The following is a 26,568-nucleotide window of genomic DNA, read 5'->3' as shown; positions in this document are numbered from 1 at the left end:
TGTGTGTGTGTGTGTGTGTGTGTGTGTGTGTGTGTGTGTGTGTGTGTGTGTGTGTGTGTTAGTGTATGTGTGTGTGTGTGTGTGTGTGTGTGTGTATGTGTGTGTGTGTGTGTGTGTGGGGGGGGGAGTGTGTGTGTGTGTGTGTGTGTCTATGTGTGTGTGTGTGTGTGTGTGTGTGTGTGTGTGTGTGTGTGTGTGTGTGTGTGTGTGTGTGTGTGTGTGTGTGTGTGTGTGTGTGTGTGTGTGTGTGTGTGTGTGTGTGTGTGTGACCAGACCAAAAAGATACGTTTTTGGGAGGAAAACAGAAGTATCACAATCCCCCACCTGTTCCGGAGACACCCTCATTTGTGAAGCGCACAGGAAGTATGTGCTGAAGAAGCAGAAGCAGCAGCAGAAGCAGCAGAAGTAGCAGCAGCAGCAGCAGCAGCAGCAGCAGCAGCAGCAGCAGCAGCAGCAGCAGAAGCAGCAGCGTGTGAAACATGCAAGAGATGTGTCCCCTTTTCCTGTTCACCGGCCTCCTGGCTCTGGGTAAGACAATTTTTTTTTACTACAATGATTACAACCAACATGCTTCCTCACAGGATATTTTTTTTTTATTGTAGAGACTTTAATTGACTTTTCTTGGGTTTTTGTAAAATTCAAATCAAGTATAATTATAGATATTTTAGCTGCATTTGAGTCACTCATAAGACACTCATTTTAACATTTTAGGTTTGTAACACATTAAAACATGTTTTTACTTTTATCATTTTACTTCATTTATGAAAACCAATTATTATATATTAATAATTAAATTAATTATATAATTTCTTGGGGTTTTTGTTACATTAAAAAAAGGATAATTAGATACTATACTTCAATTTATTTATTTTTTTTATGTTTGAAATGCACAAACAAACAAACGCAATTAATTATTATTATTCCATACAACAACAACATAAAATATAAATATATATTTAAAACATTCAGAAAACATCTTGCATCTCACACACGCCACACACACACACACACACACACCCACACACACACACAAAACAAAGAATACAAAAACATTTTTTTAATACAAATCCTGCTTTTTTCATGGTAAAGCTCGAAAATTTTACTGCATTTATGAGACCAAAGAAACTAAGATAGAGGTAGTTTATGCAGTATTTATATGTTTATGAGTATTTCCTGCAATATGTGCTATATAATATACACATCATGAATTTTGCATCACATTATAAAACTTGAAAAGGTGATTTTTTTTTTTTTTTTTTATAAATCCTCATCCATAGAGAGTCGAGCAGTGTCATTGTGGAGCAATGTTCATGTGTAAAATCAGAGGGTCTCAATTATTACATGTATATACAAATATATAATTATATATATAATACATATATATGACAAACTGGGTTTTTGATAAGATTCATAAATAAATAAACAATACATATAAATATACATGTGAAGATATAAAGTTGGACAAATATTAAATAAAGTAAATAAAATTTTAAAAAGTATTTTTGTACACATTAGAAATCAAGTTTTTATTTCAGAAAATATTATTTAAGTTATTCGTACATTATTCATTGTTGAATCTAAATTTAAAGTTGAACAGATACTGAACTGAAAAAAAGTAAATAGGTGACAAATTAAAAAAATTTACATCAATTAAAACTAGTAAAAATTTGGTGAATTAATTTACATTATTTACTAATTGAAGTGAATGAGTTTCTTATAGTGGCAGCCATTTAAAACAAATTGTTACATATCTAAAGATTGTTTGCCTCAAACATGTCATTTCCCCCTTTCTTAAAAAATATAAAATATATAATTGCAGCCATGCCTCTTTCTTTGGCGTTCAACATCGACATGACAAATCCTGACGTCTACACCGGTGAACAAGAGGATTTCTTTGGATACAAAGTGCTTCAGTTCATTTCTGACACAGACAAAGGGTAAGTTTACATTTTGAACTCAATGCTTTCGTTGATTTGAAATACTTCTTACTTTAGAGGAACGTGTTGTCACTCGCAGTGTCAAGTGAAAAAACAGTGACGATGACATTTGCTTTGAGCAGAAACCCCCGTAAAGACGAGAACATATTGTGGTTTGTCGCAATGAACAAATCGGCAAAGCTGTCTGTTACAGCGAGATCGCACGACATCTTCTCAACAGAGAGGGTGTAAGTCTTTAAAGGTACAGTGTGTAAAATGATACTGTATGTAGAAACAGCAGTAAACATGAAAGGGGTAACAGTGACTGTTTACTTTAGAGCGCCTCCGTTTATTAATTAATGTATCGACATTTGTCCTGACGTATTTATTATTGTATGGCACAAGGAAGGTCAGCGATATATCAACAAATCAATATTTTTGACTCACCCCAATTGCAAACGTGTTAATATGTTAATCACTTATCTAGTGGAACTTATAAAATGGAAAGTCTGCAAGTCTGATCCAGTCCAAGGTCCGATCACAACCGTTTTCTCTGCTTCTTCTTTGCTCATGTTGTAGCCGTTAAAAGGTAGTAAAAGGTACATTTCTGGCACCTCTGAGATTTAATATTGTAAGGAATGTTCTCTCAATGCATTGGTTCTCAAAGTGTGGCTCGGGGGCCAATGGCGGCCCGCAGAAACATTTCTGGCGGCAATGAATTACAGTTGATAGTTTTAATCCAGGAGCTACTAAGCTTGTTAAATGTTTATTGGACATTACTGGATACAGACCAATAAGTGTAAACAAAAATTCTGGGTATGTACCTGGTTTCTATATGGTGAATTTTAGTGTATTATTGGGTTATAAGCTGGTAATAAGCAGGTAACTTAGCCCCCAATTACTAGCTATTTACCCAGTAAATATATGGTAACAGAAATGTGTTACATGGTATTAACCTGTAATTAGAAGGTAAGAACAATGGCCAAAATACTGGGTAATTACCCAGTAAATTATAAAGTGTTATTATACTAACGCTTATATTACTTAACGCTAAACTGTAGAACTGCAATCTGGTCATTAAAATGATCACAAATGGGATTTCTTTCTGGTTTTTTTCTTTTGTTTTTCCTTTGCGGCCCTCAGTCCAATGTTGGGTTCCTAAATTGGCCCTCAGGTATCAAAACTTTGAGAACCACTGTCCTAATGTGTACCTGCAGGTATGGAAAGGAACTTGTCTTGTACGCCTATTTTGAGTGTGGAGCCTTAAGTTAGAATTCAGTTAATTAAAATGATGTTGTCCATTGTGGGCTACTGTAAAAATTAGGTACTCCAAAGTGGCCACCTCCATAGAGCTCCAAATATAAAATGCTTATTTTGGGGTAATGAAAAAAAGCAAAACAAATGTGATTTGGACTTATTTTGTTTTTACAAATTTGCAACCATTTAGTTAAACTGTGTAGAATTACTGTAATTGTCCAAACATTTAATAAGTCACTTACATTGTTATTTAGGTCACAAGAGTTTGCTGTCTTTAAAAAGTAGGTGACTATATAGAAAGTTTGAGAGACCCAGGTTGAGATGATCATGACTATGTTCATCAACCTTGTCCCCAGGATCATCGTCACTGCACCTCTGCAGCTAAATGGATCCGGAGGAGTCTGCAAACCGGACAAAAACCAAAGCACCTTCTGCTTCAATTCTGAAGGTAATGAAAACACAGAGACACAACCATAAAGGCAATCAATATTACACTATTCTGTCGCTGAAACTCAGTAAAAACAGGATATGAACACAACAACACACTGGTGCATTATGAGCAGATGCAACTCTGATTACAAAGTGTGCTTTGACTTCACTTACATTGTAGTTACATAACTCTTCTTGAGAACTAACTTAAAACATTTTTGCTGAGGTATATCAACACATGGTGCTTTTTTTTATTCTGTGTCTGCAACTGAAGTTGATTTCCATGTTTTAGCACATATATTTGCATATATTTTATATATATATTATATTTGATCTATAACGAGAGAAAATAAAAGACATTAATAAAGTCATTAATAATAAATAAGCAATTACTGGTAAGAATAAGAATAATAGAATTCCAAAAAGGGCTATTCAGCAAAGTATGCTGAGCTTTATTTTAGTTGAGGCTGATTACAAATAAATACTGTAATAAAGTTTCACATCTCTCTAAAAACATTTAGAGAGATGATCTACATTTATTTTTTATTTCTGAGGAACTGGTTTAAAGTTTAATGCAAAGATAACATTAAGGTTAGGGTTTATAACATTTCAACAAACATATTTTTGGAATCTTAAAAACTGGCCTAATGACTAAATTTGAAGGTGTAGCAAGGAGCCTCAAGCTCCCACACTGAATATGTGGAGAACTCAGATGATGGAAACTGTTGCACGTGAGAAAATGTTGCTGAGATTAAACAGTGAAAATGATATGATAAATGAGCAGTGGGACAGTTTTGGTAAATGTATACCTAGAGAGAACAGCTAAATCATGTACAGATATGTACAGAACTGTTTTGTATTGATGTTTTACATTAAGACCATACACTTTGCCTAAATAATGGATCGCCCCTCATGTCCAAATGTATGTTATTTATTGAACTGCCTATCGACCTGCCTGTTTTATTCATTTTCTCATTTTTGTTTTCGTTCTTTTTCATGTTCTCTGTTTTACTCGTTCATATGTATGGTTGTTTGTTTGTTTCCTGTTCATAATTATGTAAAATAATAAAAATTCTAAATTAAAAATAAAAGTTAGGATTTATACATTAAGTCGTTAGGGCTAAAGCTCCCATAGACCAGAAGTTCCAATAAACGCTGTTTTTTTGGTGTGTATCCATTACCTCGTTTATGAAGCCACTGCTGAGAACGCATATTGTATTCTCGGGCTCAGTAAGCGGTCTAAAAAAGCCTGGAATTGTTGCGTAAGGATCATTTCTCCTGAACAGCAGATCCTCCTGCTCCAGGCACTAGTCCAGGCACATCCGGTTGCGTACATTGAACCACAGAAGAAGAAGAACGTCCGTTGTGGAGGTGTTTCACGAGCGTCAGTGTCTTTTGACTCTGGGTCAGCCTCCCGGTCAAAGGTCGTCAAAGGGACTGCGGCGGGGAGTCGTGAAGAAACTATTTTTAAACATTGTTAAAACATTGTTTTGATAATGAGTAGCAGTGCATCCACCGTTCCACCGGGGGGAGCTGCGCTTCTGAGAGCTGACGTGCTAATTACGTCACTTCCAGGTACCCAGGGCCGTTTCAAGGATAAGGGAGCCCCAAGCAAATGGACATGGAGGACCAAACCACACAGTTTGTCGTTGCATTTTATTCATAACCCTTCTTGCGACGGGCCTGCAGGTACCTGGCCAATCACAAGACAGTTTGAGAGAGCTCTCGTTGGCTGGCCAATCACAACACAGTCTGTCTTCTGGGGGTGAGATTTCGGTCTGAAACAGCGCGGCTGACGAGAGCTTCAGTGAGGAGAGATTTCTATCTGCTCGTTTCCAGCAACTAGGAGGTTTTTGACCATAAAAACAAGTTAATGTATGTAAGTAGACCTCCATAACTAACATATATGTGTGATAGGACCACTCTATGGGAGCTTTAAGGTTAGTGATAAGACTTTGTTTGGTCTGTCCAAATTAATGGAAGTCACAGTCCTAAGTCCAGAGTATACTAAGAAGTATAGTGTGGGTTTTTTTTGCTTTTATTAATTGAATGTTACTGTTTCAGACATCACGATGAAAGACAAAACAATTCCAGTGAAGCACCTTGGTTTGTCGATTGCCGCTGACTCTGCAAACTCTCAGTTCACTGTAAGAAAATCAGAAATTCCACTATAAGTAACAATAAAAAAAATAATGTTTTACATTACATTTCTTTACATTCTGAGCATAACAATTTAGTGATTGTCATGTTGTGGTTTAGGTTTGCAGTCCGAATGTGGCCCGTGAATGTAATGAAAACTCCTACCTGAGCGGTGTGTGTTACAAGTTAACTGATCAACTTAAGCAAATCTCCAAATTCACACCTACATTCCAAGGTAAGACACATATTTAAATGATGCTCTAACGCTGCGTTCGAATTTATGGAAGTCGAAACTGAGAGTAACGTCAGACTAACCCTCTAAGCCGAGTTTACACTGCAGTCAAAATTAGATTTTCAACCTGAATGTCACGTTCACACAGATAGGGTTTGAAAGTGTCTTCCCTAGGGATTCCACTGAATGCATCTCTGTCACAGCGTTAGAAGGTGTCAGCTTCTGCTGACTCTGTTTTGTGTTGCGCACCGGCACATGCAGGTCAGGAAGTCCTCCAGTAGCTCCGGAGAGAAAGAAGTTAATTGGAGGTGCGTTAATCATATGGTAACAATAATCTCAAACAATAAGATAATGAAATGATCTAGGGAGCTCCCATTGTGATCATGGGGCCCGAAGCAGGCGATTAGTTTGCTTATGCCTTTGGACGGCAGCTCTGTTGGGAAGTCACGATCAGCATATACCGGCTCTCTTGCTTGGAATTAAATTTGTTTCTGAATGGGCTGTATCGTTTCAGAGTTTTTGCCATGCTTATATGAGCTATTTTTAATCCTATCAGGCTTTTATTCCGATTACTTGTGTCCATGTAAACGTAGCTAGTGACGACCGGGTTCACTTAGAGCGTTTTCCTCGCCTATGGCAGAGTTTTGTCTTGACCCGTTGCCTTGCCACAAAAAGACATGGGTTTGTGACCGTATACATACATCCAAACAGACGTGTGAATGTGAGAATAGATGGACTGGCGACCTGTCCAGTGTGTGACCCAGCCTGTCACCCTGTGTCAAGACTAAATTTGTATCAATTGCCATGTTTCCATCATGGCACAGTACGGTACGATTGGGAACAGTAAAGCCCTTGGTCAGGCTTGTGTTTGACTGAGAACAGCACTCGGTAGGTGGGCTGTGCCCGATGGCCGCATCAATGAGATATGTAACGTGATGTGCGACGACGACAAATGCGACACAACAGAAAACGATGGACAGTAGCTCTTTTTTTCTGCTCGATTTGTGGCTGTTTGTCTCAAAAAGACATCAAGCTTTGTATGAGAATAGACTGCAGGTGTTGAAGAAACACCGATCACAAGGGAGTTCTGTTTTCAGTAGCTCAATCAGCTGACTGTCATGGGTGGTGCCTGTATAGCGCCACCTGTACCATACCATTTTACTCTGGAACCGCAAGGGAAGGGTGCCAAAAATTGAACAGTTGGGGCAGGTTATTTTGGTGCTATTCCTCATGGAAACACAAAGAAATAGAACACATAAAAAAGTCCTACTGTACTAAACTGAAGCATTCCACTCTGTAGCAGCATGGCTAATGAATGAACATATCGTTTATACATTTCTTTTTCAGAATGTACAAAAAAGACAGTGGACCTTGTTTTTCTGTTTGATGGATCACTCAGTATGACAACTGAAATGTTCGAAGAGAACAAAGTTTTCATTAAGAATATAATGAAGAGTCTGAAGAACACATCAATCAAGGTCACTACATCACTGCAATATTAAAAGAGTCATTCTTCTAAATAAATGCACATAGTGATTAAATAAATGCTGTAACCCCATTTGCAGTTTGCAGCAGTTCAGTTCTCCTCAGATTCCAGGACAGTTTTTGACTTCAATGACTATCAAGCTGGCAGAGCTGATGGTAAACTTGATAAAGAGCCTCACATGACGCAGCTCACCAGCACATACGGAGCCCTCAGATTTGTGCTGTAAGTTCAGTTCCATTGCTCATATAGATTGTTAGGAAAATAAAAATTAAATTATACTTTTGATAAGGATACATTTACCTCTAATGAATGTATAGATTTATTGATAAAGATAAATGGTAGTAATTAGAGAAGAGGTTGAAATAAATAAGAAAGAGGTAAAGTTAAACAATTGTTTTGTTTCTTGTTTTGTTTATTTCCTTCCTTGTTTTTGTTTTCTATTCCAACAAAAACTGATTATGAGCATTTTATGAGGAAAGGTGTCATAAACAAGTTTTCACAAGTTAAATGACTCAAATATAAATTTTGCATTTGAAATCTACAAAAAGTCAATGTGTGACTCCAATGAAATGAATCAACCCTTAAAAAAATAACACTCTTCATCTTAAGTACAAAAAATATCTACACTCCCTAAAAACTGCCATTACACATTATACATTTTAAGCAATATCAAACCTCACATTTTTAGCATATTAGCATAGACCCTTTGAATGCCAGTTTTTCAAATGTAATTACAAGACCATAAAATTTCACTTCAAAACAAATGTACTACATGATAATGAGATCTTTAGAGGTATAACACAAGTTAGGATTTTTCACTAATTACCAACAACAATGATTTAAGTTGTATAATTTACTCCCTCTCAGCACCAAAAAGGTACCATCCTTATAAAAAGCAACTATCTACAGATGTCACTGACAACTTAGACCAGGAGGGGGTTGTTCTATGTAAATGTGATGATTATCCCTTTGGCGTGCCTACATTCAAATGACCACATCTTCTTCAAATATTTTCGGATTTCCATGTGTTAGATCTTGATTGAAAGCTTAGAAATCACACCTTTAGGCTGCCATCAGCCTATGTGTTCTGGGCACAGTTTTTTTCACCTGAAAATAATTTTTATTTTCTTTAACGGACATCAGTCCTGATTATAAATCAAAACAACTAAAGCAATTTATTTTCTGTATTTTCTGAATTAGCTTCCACCAGCCAATTATGAAACAACTCTGACAAGGTCCTCTGCTGAAAAATAGGAAAATGGGTCAAAATGCATGATGTTATCTTCTAATGCCGAGATGAAGATAAAATATTTTTTCATTGTTTGTCATAGGAACAAAAGTCAACATTATTTTAAATATAACATAAAATACAAGCATAGCACAAGAATTAAAAGTCCCGTTATGTAAGAAGTGTGATTGAAAATATTATTTCAAAGCAGTTTTTGTTGGGTCTGAATCTAGAGAAACACAAGGACAGGTACTTTATGCCAAAAAAGGTATTACATTGTTATAGGGGGGAAACACACAAAAAAAGCATTAGTCAATGGATGAGGCAGATTTTATCAAGTGTCCCATTGGAAGGGATGTATTTTATATTAAAAGGAACATTTGAGATTATTTGAGAACATATGGTATGTATTTTTCTTGGCATTTGAATATGTCTAGAAATATAAATTGGTCCAAGAAATGTAGTTCATTCATGTACATTTTTAATACTTGTGTTTATTCTAAGTATTTCAATTTCTACTTTTATATTATTATTTTTTCTTTTCAGGGAAAATATCTTGGAAAAAACAGAAGTAGGTGCCTCTCCAGATGCAACTAAAGTTATTGTTCTGATAACAGATGGAGAGCCCACTGACTCATTCACTGCAGGGGACATTGTTGATAGATATGTTGAGAAACAAATCATTCGCTTTGTCATTGCGGTAAGCTGTGATGTCATTATATGTCATTGTCATTTGTCAACGTGATGAAATTTATACATGAAATGTGTGATCCAGTGAACCACCGTTATGCAGATGATGCCTGAGCGTTATACTTCTCAGGAAACAAAAACATTAGTTCAGCCATGTTTTTTACAGACATTAGATGTGGTCTTTTGGAAGTTGTGGAACTTAGGGTTATGACTTCATGTTTTGCATAAATGCTGTTTGTCTGTCAGATATCAGATATTTATTCATTTGAAGTTGAATTCCGGTTTCAGGTCAAAGATGCCAAACTGGATAAATTTAAAGACATTGCTTCACAACCAACAGACAAATATGCCTTCAAAATTGAGGAGTACACCGGACTCACTGGAATACTGGAGAATTTTCAAAAAAAGATCTTTAAAATGGAAGGTAAGGTTCTTTCCTCGTTGTGTAATGCTGGGATCAGACGACACAAATTCAGGCTGCTTTATGAGCGTTTTGGTTGTGACCAAAACTAAAGAGGAAGAGGGTGGTATAGTGATGATGGAGAACGTTCCATGCTTAGATAACCATGATTGACTCCTTAACGCCTTGCCCCCCCCCCCCCCCCCAAGACACGGCAATAATATAATCTGACATGGTGACCATTGTGAAAGACAAAAATGTTGTGTAGTCTGATTTTGACATTAGTGTTGCCACAAATGAATGAAGAAAATTAACCAGATGGGCCTCAAATTTAGGCTCCAGCGTGGATCGAGGAGGAGACATGAAAAATGAAATGTCTCAAAGTGGATCCAGTGCTGCCTTTTATAATGTAAGTATAATGTAAGTCAAATCAAATAGTAGCACATTCATTCAGGTTTTTTCGTTTTATTTGTAGTTTTGGGGTGGGTAAAGTGAGGGTCGTTTTCCTGTTATCTGTTTGTCTTATGCTCTTGTTTTATTCTGAAAAACAATAATCATGTTTAAAAAAAATAAAATAAATAGTATCACTTTCAATCTTCATGTACACCTTACATGACTGCAAAGCACTTGATCATCTTCATATATAGTAGGTATTACTTTAATGAATTATGAACTAAAACATGCCCACACGAAAGGATAATAGGCCAGATTCATGACCCAATCTGGCCCGTCCAACAACTTCTGATTTTAGGATGATTTGGCCAAAATATCCTGTAGTGTGCGGGATTAACAGATGCAATTTTAACATAATCAAACACATCAGAGTCTTCCCAATTCCAAATCCTAAGTATTAAACATGTTTGATATTTATGACTGAAACCCGGTAAACATACTGAATGTATATATATAAATATGTTGTGGGTTGTGTATTTCTTCTTTATGGGAGAAGAATATTTTCTACACAGAATTATGTCTCTGAGATGGCACAAATATGTTGTTAACAAATGTCCCATCCTTATAAACAGCAACTAAACAATATTTTAAAAAATAGTTTTTTTTTGTTTTGTTTTTTAAATGGACACCAGTCCAGATCATAAATAAAAAAAAAACCAGATCCTCGACTGAACAAAGGAAAATGGGTACAAAATAATAATTAATAATAACAAAAATGATATAGGGAATTTACACTTGATTTAAGGAAAGCATGATTTTATCTTCATTGATGCCTGCAACACACTAAAAACGTTTTGGAGAAACTAAACATAATTACACATCAAGATACTGATTGTTTGGGTTTGCAAGATGTGAGCTGCTCAACAGTCCATCGATACCATTCTCTGATTCTTGACCTTATAATGTGCCATGCTTTTTCAATCGAGGACAAATCTGGACTACAGACAGGCCAGTCAAGCCCATGCACTCTATGGGCCTGATTTACTAAAGCTTTGCACGTGCAAAAACGTGCGCACACTGGATTGCACACGCGAATTTGCATTGATGCTGATCTACTAACAGGGCGCAATGAGGAGTGCAACCCATTTAGCGGTCTTGCCTTAATGCATATGCAATGTGGGGCGTTTACACACAATTTTGCGTGTGCGGGGAGGAGAACATGTAAGTAACATCCATAGTCCATAATTTTCTTTGTTTGATACGTCAGGTAATGATGGAGCTGTCCAAAATACCGATGCAGGATTAAAATAATAATAATATAAAAAGGCCCTGTGAACAAGGATGTCATATCCCTCGATCTCAGTTATCTGCTCATCGTAGAACGTCAGCTGTACTTTCTGTTCAGTGGCTTCAAATGTCATTCTGTGCTTCCGTTGTGTCTGCTCTTTCTCCATGTTGACAACCCTTGACTAGCGCAAAATCCTCATTTAAATAGGGCGGTTTTAACCACTTCTGCGCCTGTAGTTGATTGCGGTCGCAATCTTAGTAGTTCACCCGCAAAACGCAATCCAGAAGCGGGCGCAGTCTTTAAGCTTGCGCACGCAATTTAGCGCTCTCTATTTGGAATCTTAAATAGAGTAAATCAGGGCCTATGTTTACAAAGCCACACTGTTGTAACTCCTGCAGAATGAAGCCTGGCATTGTCCTGCTGAAACAGAGACAACATGGGGACATAGAGTTCGTGGGGAAAGATGTCTTCCTGACAAGACAAGAGACTACAGTCTTACAATACCTTGTAAAACCTATTGTCTAATATCAAAAAAAAGTTTTACCATGCCAAGACGGCAACATGATTTGTTTGTTCAATGTTTTTGGTTTATGAATGATAGTTAAACCAACGAGTCCCAATCAAAGGAGTCTGAGTGCAGTAGCTCCGACTCTTGGTCTGTTTACTCACCGCAATCGGTGGCTCCCAATTATTATATCCTCTTTAGGGTAAACGTGCATATTTCTGTTTACAGGATACTTTGGTCCTGGGTTCAGTGGGATCAAAGACTTGGAGAGGCTCTCTCCAAGAGCTCCATGAACAAAAGGAAAGGCAAATTGAAGATCCACGCATGCAGAATGACTCGTACCTTGGTAAAGTAGTTTCATGCATCTCAAATATAATAATGACATAATCACTTTAAAGTTTCACATTTGATGATGTGCGTGCACACTTACAAGACGATGATTGTCTCTGTTGCAGGATACTCAATATCTATTGGACAGATGGATAACACTCCTCTGTACTTCACGGGTGCACCAAGATTCGAGCACACGGGGCAGGTCGTACTTTTCAAACGTGATGGCACAGAGTGGACTGTAGCCCAAAGACTAAATGGGGAGCAGGTTGTTAATTTTCATTGATTTATTCATCCTTATCTTAGGGGGACAGTACAGGTCTTTTGAATTGTTGTTGTATGAGGTACAGACACATATCAAACCTGACTTTGCTGAGTACACTGCCAAGTGTACTGTCATGATTGTGAAGATGCCTGGGATCTGGAGACTGGCTCTCCTTGACAACATATTTTAACCACCTAGCAAAAAGGATCAAAAAAATAAAACATTTTACAGCCTTTTTTGGTAGAAACTGAAGTTTGTAAACTGCTCAATCTCCTGCTCCAGTCCATAACCCTAACCACAGGAGCTGTTGTGGTGCTTTTTCATTATACAGATCGAGAATAACTCAACTCAGATTGGCTTGACGACTGATTTTTTTTTTATAGGGATAGTATCTAGTACCTGGTATTTTGGTATCTGCTCTGGCGTGGGTCCAAGCGAGCTGAGCTGCTACTAAAATGTGTCACGTCCAATACAAGAATCAAACCGAAACAATGCCGAATTGCAGATTAGTTATAAAGATTTAAAGCCCTGAAAACATAAGTTAATCGCCAACATTTAGCAAGGAAATGTCTAAAATCTCAATATTTAACAGAGCAGTCTGGTGTATTTAGTCACAGCACTGCTGAAAGCCGGGGATCGTGAGTCGAATCAGCAAACAGGGATTACCAATTCTACCTTTAGGGATGCAGCCAGGGGCAAGGGTCTGGGCCACTGCCAGCCCTTGATCAACCCATCTGAACCGATGCTGGACTTCGACGAGAAGGAGCCCTTCTGGAAGGAGGTCCAGGAGGTGGACAAGAAGGCAAGAGCAAGCTCAGCCCCAGGGCCTAGTGGGTTACCTTACAAGGTGTACAAGAACTGCCCAAGCACTGTGTGGCCACCACATCCCAGGAAAATTCAGAGACCTAATCCTGGATTATTATAATGGATTCAGCCTGAGAGTTTCTTCAGGGTACTTAACATATACTTATCTATACTTCACTGGAAAAGGACCATTTCAGTGATACTTTTCGCACTTGCCATAAACATGCTGGTGAAGTCGGCCGGAGGTCAGTGCAGAGAGCCCCTCACCAAGCCTGTCACAACACCACATGAGCTTCAAGCCAGCGAAATCCAGATCCCTTGTGCCGAAGAAAGGAAAGGTCACTGACAAGTGACTTTACACTTGGCAACACCAGAATACCCTCCGTCACAGAGAAACCGGTGAAGAGACTGGGGAAGGTTTTCGACTGCAGCCATCCTACCAACCGAGATCTGGCCTCAGTGAACAAATCCGGCCTTGGCCTGGATTTACCAACATTGCATCCTGAGCCTACCTCGGAGCTTGAGCAGCATCGCCCTCTATGGAGCGACATCATGAGGCTCCCTATCAGCAGCCTGAATGAGGAGTTCATGGTGAGCTGTACAAGGAAGGTGCTGCAATACCAAGAGTCCTTCACAAGATCACAAGGTCTCTCAGGCTGGGATCGAAGTCCGGACAGGTCAGAAGTGGAGAGCAGCCGAGGCTGTGGATGTGGCTGAATCCCGGCTGTGGCACAGAACACTTGTGGGAGCAGTGGCCCTTTCCCAATACCCAAATATGCAAGTACATACTTGCACTTGGGAAGTACATACTACTTGAGAAGTACGACTGGAGTACTTACCCAGTACGGGAGTACACCAGTACAATTTCTTCAATTAGAACAGCAGCGTACTTCCTTGTTTTACTGTTTGCATGGCAGGTGGCACCAAGTGCTTAAGCCTCATTAACGCAAGTCATAAAACGCAAACAAAAAAGCAGACAACACAACGGAAATGCAAGTAAAAACGGAAACGCAACTCAAAAAACACTGTGCAATGGGTGACGACACTGGTCAATTGCGGGAAACAACGTTTTTCGTTGTTGTTTTTTGAGTTACGTTTCTGTTTTGACATGCATTTCCGTTGTGTTTTCTGCTTTTTTGTTTGTGTTTTGTGATTTGCGTTTGTGTTTTGCACCTCAGGGCCACCGTAGGATAGAGAGCTTTATGCACTTCAGTTTGATTGCTGAACTTGAGGCACCTGTGGAATAAGGAAAAATGGGCGGATCCACAAAGCACACAGCACACAAAGGAAACAGGAAGTCTCACTCAGCACCCTGGCACATAACAGTAACTGATTCGAATGATCCAGTTCACCGAAAACCACTGGTTTACAAATCACTACTCTGTGTATTTGTGTAGCATACAAAACATGCTGTCGTTAAGGAGGTACTATGAAGTAACGGGAAAACAAAGTGCCTGATACCTAACCGAGTAGACTTGAGTGGAGTACAGCCAAGTAGTGCTAGAATGGTATAATGGAAAAGTGCCAAAAGTGTTTAGAGACACTACACTGTGCTATGGTGAAGACATTACACATTTGATTTGTTTGCTTTGTCTGTGTTGCAATATATAGATGGTCCCTGCAGCTTGTATAGCTGAAAACAAGGTTGTTGCTGATTGTCCACTTTACTTTGGTTAAAAATGCACAATTTGTGTCACAACACAATTTTTTACTTACTGTATGACAGCACATATAACAGCATATAACAAACAGTATTAATAACACACAATGCGTGGCCACCTGTTTCACTTGCACATTAAACGCAAAGGCACATTTAATCTGTGGTTGTAGAGAGGAAACTGTTGAACTTCCTTACCCCAGCTGTTGCTTGCAAGAAAAGCAAAGTTAATTTAGTGAGTAAATTCATGCATCGTATCAGCTGAAATGAATTGTAAGAATAACCCGCAATAGGCAAAATCTGCAAAGTAGTTAACTTTATATTTTACAATTATTATATATGTTTTAAGGCTGTCAAACCCCTCACCACACACATTATATTATTTTCTTAGACAGGAATTAATTAAATTTTCTCACATTTCTCTCTTGTTTAAACACTCACAAAGTTCAAACCTTCGTAGATTTTAAAACAGAGAAATACAAATATAAACATTTTCCAATAAATAAATATGACAGCTTTTAGAAATAACACATTTCATTTGAATGATCAACCTACGAAGTTAAACACATAAGAAATTATTAATAGTTACTCGTAGCGCGTATTTCACAGTTCTTCAGACTGTGCCACGGCCTCTTTGTCCTGGCGCCAAAAATCTGCGTAACAGCGAGGCTGCGAAAGTTGAACCGCGGGACAACTATATTCTAATTTGTGTGCTACATGTTTTCAGATTGGTTCATACTTCGGTGCAGAGCTGTGCTCAGTAGACATCAACTCAGACGGTACTACTGACTTCCTGTTGGTGGGAGCACCCATGTTTTACCAGCCTCAGGAGAAGAGAGAAGGCCAGGTCTACATCTACAATCTGAATGATGAGGTGGGGACGGTGGTACAGTCTCTGAGATGCGGCTTACTGAGAGAAAGAAAACAAAGTTTTGTATTTTACAAGTCACTGAAAAGATCTTATTTCCCACAGATACAACTGAAAATTGAGCTGAAAATAGCAGTGCCATCTGTGGGCAGATTTGGCACCACCATATCCAGCCTTGCAGATCTGAATGGTGACAGACTCCGGGATGTTGCTGTTGGAGCTCCTCTGGAGGATGATAACAGGGGGGCTGTGTACATTTACCTGGGTGACAGACGCAAAGGAATACGCAGCACATTCAGTCAGGTGATCAATGATCAACCGTGACATTATCAGTGTTTCCACTGATGCATTTGTATTTACAGAAGATTAAATTAAGCTTAACAAATTATTTCAGAGAATCAGCGCTCAGGAAATTCAGCCTAGACTGAGACTCTTTGGACAAGCCATCGATGGAGGCATTGACCTTGGAGAGGACGGACTGCCAGATATTGTGATTGGATCACAGGGCACAGCTGTTTGCTTGAGGTATAAATATTGTGTCGCTGCATAGTGTATATGGATATTTATATTTCAAGGTTTATTTGCCTAAGTACAATAACTAAGGCTGTCAAACAGTTAATGGCTGAAGTGCAATAGTTAATCACGATTAATCGCATTTTATCACATTTAAAATTATATTATTATGCAATTGACAACCCAATACAAAGAAGACCATATTAACATTGTAAACCAACAGTTACCAGTGTATCTAGATTGGGAATCAAATTAATACAAAGAAAGTTATCCTATGAGCTTGACTACAACATCGTCAACTTTTTTTTCAAGAGTGTGAAAAGTTGCGCCAAACACTAAATCGTTTCAACTGACTTTGAACAGGCATGTTTGTTGGTGCCAGACGGGTTGTTCTGAGTATTTCAGAAAAAGCTGACTTACTAGGATCTTCATGCATGCAACTATCTATCTAAAGCATTGGTTCTCAAAGTGCGGCTCGGGGGCCAATGGCGGCCCGCAGAAACATTTCTGGCGGCCCGCAGTGAATTACAGTTGATAGTTTTAATCCAGGAGCTACTAAGCTTGTTAAATGTTTATTGGACATTACTGGATACAGACCAATAAGTGTAAACAAAAATACTGGGTATTTACCTGGTTTCTATATGTTGAATTTTAGTGTATTATTGGGTTATAAGCTGGTAATAAGCAGGTAGCTACAGCCCCCAATTACTAGCTATTTACCCAGTAAATATATGGTAACAGAAATGTGTTACTTGGTATTAACCTGTAATTAGAAGGTAAGAACAATGGCCTAAATACTGGGTAATTACCCAGTAAATTCTAAAGCGTTATTATATTAATGCTTATATTACTTAACGCTAAAGTGTAGAACTGCAATCTGGTCATTAAAATTATTACAAATTATTTATTTGTGTTTTTTTTTTTGTTTTTTTTCCTTTGGCAGCCTTCAGTCCAATGTTTGGTTCCTAAATTGGCTCTCAGGTATCAACACTTTGAGAACCTCTGATCTAGAGTGCATAGAATGGTTGTTTTTTCGTTTTGTTTTTTTTAAAGGGATAGTATCCAGTGAGCAGCTGTTTTCAGGTAGAAAATGTCTTGTTCATCCCAGAGGCCGGAGGAAAGTTGTCTTTCAATGTGAAGGTTGTGGGTTTGATTCCTGACCTCGCTATATGCTGACGTGTCCTTGGGCAAAACACTTAACCCTTTTTTTTAAATAAAAGGAAAAACGCCACTGACACATCAATGAGCAGTGGATTTGATGTGATCAGGTAGTTTAATGTTAATGGTTGTCTTTCAGGTCCAGGCCTGTCGTCAATGTCACGGCTCATCTCTATTTCCAACCTAACGAGATAAGCACTGAGACATTTGACTGCGTGACCAAAACAGATGAAAGGTTACCAATGGGAAACTTAACAGCTTGCTTCAAAATGGTGGAAACGACAAACAGCAAAGCAGGTAGAAAGGAAATAAATTCAAAGCTACGCACTGTGCCTTTAAATGATCTCAAACCCTGCTGCTGCATGTCTTCACAGGGGTGATGAGCTCGGGGATGAACATCTCATACATGCTCAACGTGGATCCGATGAGACAAACGTATCGAGGTTTCTTTGGAGGTGACAGTAAAGCCAGGAATCTTACGTCTACCTTCAATCTGAGGAATGCAGATGTTTGCTTCAGCTACCACATCTCCATGCCAGTACGGACATTCACTCTTGCTCTTCTCCCTTAAGTGATGCTAGTGCAGCACCAATTCTCTTGCATGTCTTATCCAAACATCAAAGTTGGCACTGCACACACTGGTGTCCTTTGTAAGTCTCCTGCCACGGTCGAAGCCTGCCAGGCAAACCATTGGAAGGTTAATGCAATGAACAAGGAGACAGACGGACATTCCTAGTATTTATAGATGTAAAATGTATTTATTTGTTTACTACGCTACCGGGTTACTGAAAAAACATTTGCCACTGTCCTCTGTTCAACAATATGCAGATGGTTCTTCTTATCTTGCAGAAATGTGTGAAAGACACTTTAATGCCCATCAGCATTAAATTAAACTTCTCCAAAGTCGACAGTGAGAGCACGAGAGCCGTGCTGAACGTTGACAGTCGAAGCCAGGCTGTGATTGAGGTACGAACAGCAACTTTACTTTAATGATGTTCTGCATTTGCTCACAAAACACACAATATTTCATTGGTCTTTCACACAAGTTGCCATTTTTTTCTTCTGTTTTTACAGGTTCCCTTTGAAAAGCATTGTGCAAAGGATGACACCTGTATTGCCGAACTCGAGGTGGATTTCAACTTCACGTACGTACATTACAAGTGACAAACACAACACAGCAGCAACTGTAATTTGATCATCGCTTGAGCCAATGTAAAAAGAATCTCTGTCTCTTATAGGACACCGACTTTATTGGTAGCAGAAGACAACTACCTCCACGTGATGGTAAAACTGTCCAATCATGGCGATGACTCCTACAACACCAACCTTACAATGTTCTATCCTCCAGGCCTCTCCTTCTCCAGGATGACTCTGATAGAGGTGACTTTATCATGTCATTGAATTCCTTTACATTCATTTCTCGCATTACGGTATAACAACTGTACAAGTACAGAAGCTTCTATTGAGAGAATAGAAGAGTCCATTTGGATCTGATGGAAACCGCAATGTTTCTCTACGATCGGCTGGATAAATATGGCATGTTTCATGGATATAAAACGGTGCAATTAGAACGATCTCAAAGATGTGCAGCCATCTGTCTCTGCTGGTTGGGGTTTAAAGACAGAGGAGAGGTGGGGGACAAAAGGGGGATAGAAGTGGTGATATTTTCATAGGATTATAATGTCATTTATAAAAGCAGTAGCATGAATTGTTGCAACAAAAAAAAAGTATACTGTTATCAATTTGTGAAATGTATCCATGGATTTTTCAAAACCCCCCACTCTACTCTGACACGGAACAGAAATTTTCTGGAGGATTTGAAACTTGCACAGGAAGTGGGTGTCGTCAGATGGAAATCCACGGCATGAAAATGTGAAAATAAACACCGCACTCTTCCTTTTAACTTGGCTAAAATTTTAAACCAATAACCAGAGTCAATGTCACCCGAACGTCACAGCACTGAATTTCAGCCTCAGCTCAATACAGTTTGTGTGTTTTTGTCTTAAAACAGGCGACGAGGCAGACGCTCTACAACTGCATTGATCTTGAAGTGCACGATAGAACCATATGTGGCATCAGTCTTCCTGTTTATCGCAGCAGATCTGCTGTGAGTCACAGATCACACACTCAGACGCTTTCACTAAACACAGAAGTGAAACGCCACGAATGACTGCACTGCATTTGACCTTTGACCTTTTCAATGTTGGTAAACTTCCCTTATGTGGAAATCTAACATCGCTGTCTTTTTCCCTGTGAAGGCAACATTCCAATCTTCTTTCTACATCATAACTGACTATGAGTGGAATGACACCCTGTCAATGACCATTACTGGAAGAAGGTAGAAAACTGATTCTCTGCATTATTTTAATCAGGGTTCCCGTGGGTACTCTTGAAAGTTTTTGAAAATGACCATAAATAGACATGGGTCATGAAAGTGCTTGAATTTTGTGCAAAGATATTTAGGTAAATATCGCTCTCGTTGATAACAACACCGTCTACTGTTTCATGCCCTGCATTGTTTGATGTACATGAACTAGGCCTACGCAGAACAAACATGGAGTCATAATTACTAGCAGTGTGGACACTGCCCACCTTGACGTGAGATTCCATGCAGAACAATGAGCAAGTAAAGTTAAGCAAATGACGTGAGGTCTGGGAAAAGACTGATTTTGGCCAAGATCCCAAAGACAATCACTTGTATTCAGCACTGCTGAAAGCATAGATTGCGAGCCGCGTCACAACCCATGCCACTGTATTTCAGTTCAGTGACGGAGTCTGTCCTCCAGTCATGCAGGAAGTACTGAACGATTCTGTGAACAAATCTTTTTAATTAACTGATTCGAATGATTGAGCACGCCGAAAACAACTGGTTTACAAGTCACTAGTCACTAGTTTTTATTTGTGTGTTGCGTATAAAGTTAAGTCACTGATGACCACACCCACGTTGAGAAGGTACTACAACCCCTGGCAAAAATGATGGAATCACCAGACTTGGAGGATTTTCATTCAGTTGTTTAATATCGTAAAGAAAAAGCAGATCACAGACATGACACAAAACTTAAGTCATTTCAAATAGCAACTTTCTGGCTTTAAGAAACTCTAAAAGAAATTTTAAAAAATGTGGTAGTCAATAAGGGGGGGGGGGGGGGGGGGTGTGGAATCACTCAATGCCGAGGAAAAATGATGGAATCACCCTGTAAATTGTCTTTCCCAAAACAAACACCTGCATCAGATTAGATCTGCACGTTAGTCTGCAGTTAACAAAGGAGTGATCACACCTTGGAGAGCTGTTGCACCAAGTGGATTGACATGAATCATGGCTCCAACACCAGATATGTCAATTGAAAAAAAGGAGAGGATTTTTAACTCCTTAAAGAGGGTAAATCATTGTGCAATGTTGCAAACGATGTTGGTTACATCATCAATAAATGCACAAGTTTACATTGACATTTTGGACACTTTTCTTATTCCATCAATTGAAAGGATCTTTGATGTCTTCCTTGGTCAAGCAGTATGCCTTTAACAATCTTCCCATGTTGTTTGTACTTGGTCCAGATTTTAGACACAGCTAACTGTGAACAACCAACATCTTTTGCAACATTGCGTGATGTTTTACCCTCTTTAAGGAGTTGGATAATCCTCTCCTTTTTTTCAATTGACATATCTGGAGTTGGAGCTATGATTCATGTCAATCCACTTGGTGCAACAGCTCTCCAAGGTGTGATCACTCCTTTGTTAACTGTAGACTAATGTGCAGATCTAAGATTGTTTCTTAAAGCCAGAAAGTTGCCATTTGAAATGACTTTAGTTTTGTGTCATGTCTGTGATCTGCTTTTTCTTTAAGAAATTAAACAATCAATCAATCAATCAATCAATCTTTATTTGTATAGCCCACAGTTTACAAAACATAGTTTGTCTCACCTGAAACTGGATTAATAACCAACATTATTAGAAACCCAGATACATTAGTTTTTGCCTGGAAAAAAAGGTTTTCAACCACACTCTAATATATTTACAACAATTGCTTTTTTTTGCATCCTCAGTGACAACTCGAACATCACCGGGATCAGTTCCTTCACCAGAACCATTCCAGTACAATTTGAAATCAGAATGGCAGTGACAGTGTAAGTATCACTAATTACACACAAAGAACATTTTGTGGCTGTAGATTTTTTTTATTATTATTATTTTTTGATGAATTTATGTTGTATGTAATATTAATTTCAGGAAAGAAGAGACCACCACTTATCTGAACTTCACTTCAGATGATGACGCACCTAAAAAAGTGGAGGTTATATATAAGGTAAACCCTTCTTTAAAAAACATCAGTCTGTCCTTCCATCTTCTCGACAAACAACTGTAAAATCAATTATTTATGTAACAATAAAAATTGTTATATTATATATAGAATTATATATATATACATGTGTGCAATAATAAATATAATAATGATTTTTATTATTAAATTGAAATAATTATGAAATTTGAACATAGGATTTAAAGAAAGTCAATTTTCAGATCAGGTGGCTGGGAAATGACATGAGAGTTATTGATCAGAATGAAACAGACAATGATAAATGTTATGCTGACGTTGAAACCGTGATAATTTCAAGAATATTTCTTTATTATAAAAATGGATCAACTGTGTTTCACCATTCACAGATTGCTAATCCGGGTTGGAAGTCTTTCCCCGTCAACGTGTCCTTGTTCTTCCCGACAAAACTGGAACATAACTTTGAGATGACGGACTATCAAGTTTCTGTCCAAAAGGTAATTCAATGACTCTTTTAATTTTAGTTTCCCAATCTTTCTATTCGGGGACCCACTTTTTAAAAACATAAATCATGATAAGAGCAAATGTGTGCACAATATAGCAACTCATTTACAGCCAACATCCCTAACACCTAATATGTAATATAATAACACTTGAATTACTAATCAGTTCATAGAGGTAAAGTCATTACTTCATTGTATGCATTTACACACAAAACTTCACTAAAAGTTTTTTTGGGGCCCCTAAAGAAATCTCCTGCTGTGGGCTCTGACCCAGTGTTTGGAAACCACTGTTCAAACTGATGCTAGTGTTGTGCATAAAACAGCACTTTTGTTCATGCCAGAAATACCAATAATTTTCTCTCTTTTAAGAACAAATCTCGGTGCAGTGTTACCGACGTTGACTCTGAAGTGAGTAAAACATTATTTATGGTGAAAATAGTTGTCAAATGTGTCAATTTAAGTACAAATATATCAAACAAATGAACTGCTGCTGTGTTACAGAACTGCTCGCCAGACACAAACTGCAAAGCCATAGTGTGTGACACTTTCACCCTGGAAAAAGAATCCGACACTGAAGTTATAATGTCAGGAAACGTACAATTTAAGAATCTCAAGAAGCACGCAGAGGTACGGGGCAACAAAACACACCGCATTAATTAATCTTCCAAAATTGTGACTGTGTTTATATCATTGATTGTCTTGGATTTATTTGCAGAATATTGAATTTCTGAAGCGATACACTGGAGACAGCGCGGAGGTCAAATTCAAAAGCTTCATCCATGTTGCATGCGACAGGAAACGATACGTGCTGGATTCTCGTCAACGAAAGGTTTGACCAGAATAATGTTGCTCCGATGGAATACTGATTTCACAGTTTTTTTTTACTGACTAATTTATCATATTCTTTGATCATGTAGAATGACAATGGTTTGATGCAGACGTCGTCTCATGAAAGTAGCTCATGGAAAGACAACGATCCAACAAAGAAATGGGTAATACTGAATTTTAATCAGACTATACTGATTATATTCTTCTTTTGGCTTCTCCTTTTAGAGCATTGGTTCTCAAAGTGCGGCCCGGGGGTCAATGACGGCCCGCAGAAACATTTCTGGCGGCCCGCAGTGAATTACAGTTGATAGTTTTAATTCAGGAGCTACTAAGCTTGTTAAATGTTTATTGGACATTACTGGATACAGACCAATAAGTGCAAACAAAAATACTGGGTATTTACCTGGTTTCTATATGGTGAATTTTAGTGTATTGTGTTATAAGCTGGTAATAAACAGGTAGCTACAGCCCCCAATTACTAGCTATTTACCCAGTAAATATATGGTAACAGAAATGTGTTACTTGGTATTAACCTGTAATTAGAAGGTAAGAACAATGGCCAAAATACTGGGTTATTACCCAGTAAATTATAAAACGTTATCATATTAATACTTATATTACTTAACGCTAAAGTGTAGAACTGCAATCTGGTCATTAAAATTATTACAAATGGGATTTCTTTCTGGTTTTTTTCCCCTTTTTTTCCTTTGGCGGCCCTCAGTCCAATGTTGGGATCCTAAATTGGCCCTCAGGTATCAAAACTTTGAGAACCCCTGTTTTAGAGGTATATGCTCATTTCTAATCCTGTCCATCCTGGTCACTCCCAACAAAAATCTCAGCATCTTCTGCTCTGACACCTCCAGCTCCACCTCCTGTCTTTTAGATAGTGCCACTGTCTCCAAGTCATACATCATAGCAGGTCTCACTACCGTCTTGTAGACCTTTCCTTTTCACTTTTGCTGCAGTCCCCAAAAAAGTTACACTTGCTTCTGTTTCATTTCACCTTTCACCTCTATGCGTCTAACAGTGATGCGTTCGTGTGCAGTTTTAGTAAAATGATATAATCAAGCTTGTCAAGTCCATCAAGTCCATGTGGCCCCCAAGAAGGTGTTTTTGGGCTGGCAATATGTGCCCCAAGTGGGTTTGTCAGTGGTTACTCCACCTGTGTTTGGCCACTTTTCCAGGCTACCTGGGCACTAAGGTAGTACTAGAAAGTAGAGTTGTAGGTCTGAAGACCACCTTTTAAAAGAAGCGTGTTTTTCTTAATGTGTTGTGTTGTGATATTTGCAGTGTGTTTTTCTTCATGTGTTGTGATATTTGCAGCGCCGTGACCGCTCAGGGCCACCACACTTTAGGCTATGCTATCCAACTGCAAATGGAACGCAGCACACACCACTTGTTTTTCATATAAACAGTCAAAACCATCGGAATTTTTAGATTCTCACTTTTAAAGCTTAAAGTGATAGTTCGGAATTTTGGACATAAGACCTATTTTCCAACTCAGCCAGTATGATGGAGACGTTTTCAAGAAATTTCATTCAGTTCTTCTAGTTGCCGAGTTCGCTGGTGCTATGGCTAGCGCATGTCAATGGTACCTGCTAGGGGGTCGTACCTATGTTCCCCGGGTCCTATGTTCCCCGTTTTTCCCAAAAAAGGTCCACTTTGTATGTGACAGGGGAACATAGGACCATTTTTTTGAAAAAGGGTAGGGTTAGGATTAGGGTTAGAGAAAGGGTCCTATGTTCCCCGGTCGCATACAAAGCGGGGAACATAGGACCCGGGGAACATAGGTACGGTCCCCCTGCTAGCATAGCATTAGAAACACTCATACAGACTCCACATTGCACCCGAGGCAAATCAATTGTAACGGCAGACTATCGATGTACATATCTGTGTTGATAGAATGTTTGAAATAAAACCAACCTTGCAATTTGAAGGATTTATGTCTCAGCAGCAGCAGCGTGTCATACTTCCTGTTAGGCTATGGCAGCGGCGGACTGAAAGTAGTCCCTCAAAAATTCATGCTCTGCGAGGTTAGTTTTGTTTCAAATATTCTATCAACACAGATATGTACATCGATAGTCTGCCGTTGCAATTGATTTGACTCGGGTGCACTGTGGAGTCAGTATGAGTGTTTCTAATGCCATGCTAGCACATAGCATTGACTTGCGCTAGCCATAGCACCAGCGAACTAGGCAACTAGAAGAACTGAATTAAATTTCTTGAAAACGTCTCCAGACGTCTCCATCACACCGGCTGAGTTGGTCTTATGTCCAAAATTCTGAACTATCCCTTTAAGCCTAATTTTCTTTTTCACCAACAGACTGAAGTTCGTGTTGAGTTCATAATTCCCCCAAATCAACTGCTGATCATTTTGACTGGAGTTGTACTGGGAGTGTTGCTTCTCATCATCATCACAATCATCATGTTTAAGGTGAGACACGATTTCAAACTTCATATTAAGAGCCGATGCTCGGATCTGAGTCGCTGAGTTAAAATGATTTGAATGATTTTCTCACCAGCTGGGTTGTTTCAAGAGGAAGAAATATTATGACGATCAGGAGGAAGCTGCTGCCCTTTTTGGCGACGCCCTCGTGCCACCCTGCGGCCCCGCCCCCACAAACGGGATGATCGCCCAACCAGAGACTGGAGACAAACCCGACCCACCTTCAGAGGGGAAAATGCTTCTTGATGAATGAACGTCTAAGCAGCACGTGATCAAAGTGCAATAAAGTATGCAAAAAATAATATTTAACTATAATACATAACTAGTTATCTCATAACAAGTTAATAATTAAGTATTTATTAACTTATGAGTGAACAATTTGTTTATCTCATTGCATCTAATAAATAGACTACTACCTAGAATGATTTGTCATTAGTTCATTGTTAACTAATAATTAAGTGCTCATTACTTGATTTTTGGAACACATTAAACAAATGATTAGTTAATGATTATTCTATGGATTATCTAATCATTAGTTAGTATTTAGTACAAAGTAAACAAATGCCATGAGTAGGTAATCATGGGTGAATTATTACTTAATGATTACCTGTGGATTATCTAATCATTAGTTAATATTTAATAAACAGTAAACAAATGTAATTAGCAGGATACTATGAGTGAATAATTACTTAATGACTACCTATGGATTATCTTATTAGTAAATGATTAACTAATAGTTAGGTAATCATTAGTTAATATTTAGTGCACAGTAAGGTAACCATTAAGAGAATAATCTCTAAAGTAAAACCTTGGGATTATTTTATCATTAGTTAATGATCAACTAAGAGTTCATTACTAAATTTTTGGTACACAGCAAACAAACGTCATTAGTTATTTATTAACTCATTAGGTAATGGTTCATAGTAAGTATGTAATTATGAGAAAAGCATTACTTAATAT

At 38.4% G+C, this 26,568-nt stretch overlaps 1 protein-coding gene across 1 annotated transcript; it reads left to right on the top strand.

Annotated features, from left to right (window-relative positions):
- Nucleotides 1–422: 422 nt before the first annotated feature.
- Nucleotides 423–26,008, top strand: LOC310940985 (integrin alpha-L). The gene is made up of 31 exons (XM_083906056.1): nucleotides 423–528; nucleotides 1,820–1,937; nucleotides 3,530–3,621; nucleotides 5,667–5,749; nucleotides 5,862–5,976; nucleotides 7,321–7,451; nucleotides 7,539–7,681; nucleotides 9,234–9,387; nucleotides 9,666–9,801; nucleotides 10,113–10,186; nucleotides 12,192–12,309; nucleotides 12,419–12,561; nucleotides 15,747–15,893; nucleotides 15,993–16,190; nucleotides 16,282–16,412; nucleotides 17,698–17,855; nucleotides 17,933–18,096; nucleotides 18,408–18,524; nucleotides 18,633–18,703; nucleotides 18,797–18,938; nucleotides 19,570–19,665; nucleotides 19,817–19,896; nucleotides 21,602–21,682; nucleotides 21,786–21,861; nucleotides 22,221–22,328; nucleotides 22,704–22,742; nucleotides 22,836–22,961; nucleotides 23,050–23,163; nucleotides 23,252–23,326; nucleotides 25,486–25,596; nucleotides 25,685–26,008. Exons 1-31 carry the CDS (start codon nucleotides 480–482, stop codon nucleotides 25,859–25,861), a joined length of 3,567 nt encoding a protein of 1,188 aa, XP_083762182.1. The 5' UTR covers nucleotides 423–479; the 3' UTR covers nucleotides 25,862–26,008.
- The last annotated feature ends 560 nt before the right edge of the window (nucleotides 26,009–26,568 follow it).

The sequence above is a fragment of the Microchirus variegatus genome (genome assembly GCF_963457635.1).
Source record: "Microchirus variegatus genome assembly, chromosome: 19".
Classification (NCBI taxonomy): domain Eukaryota; kingdom Metazoa; phylum Chordata; class Actinopteri; order Pleuronectiformes; family Soleidae; genus Microchirus; species Microchirus variegatus.
This window is presented reverse-complemented; position numbering and strand designations above follow the sequence as displayed.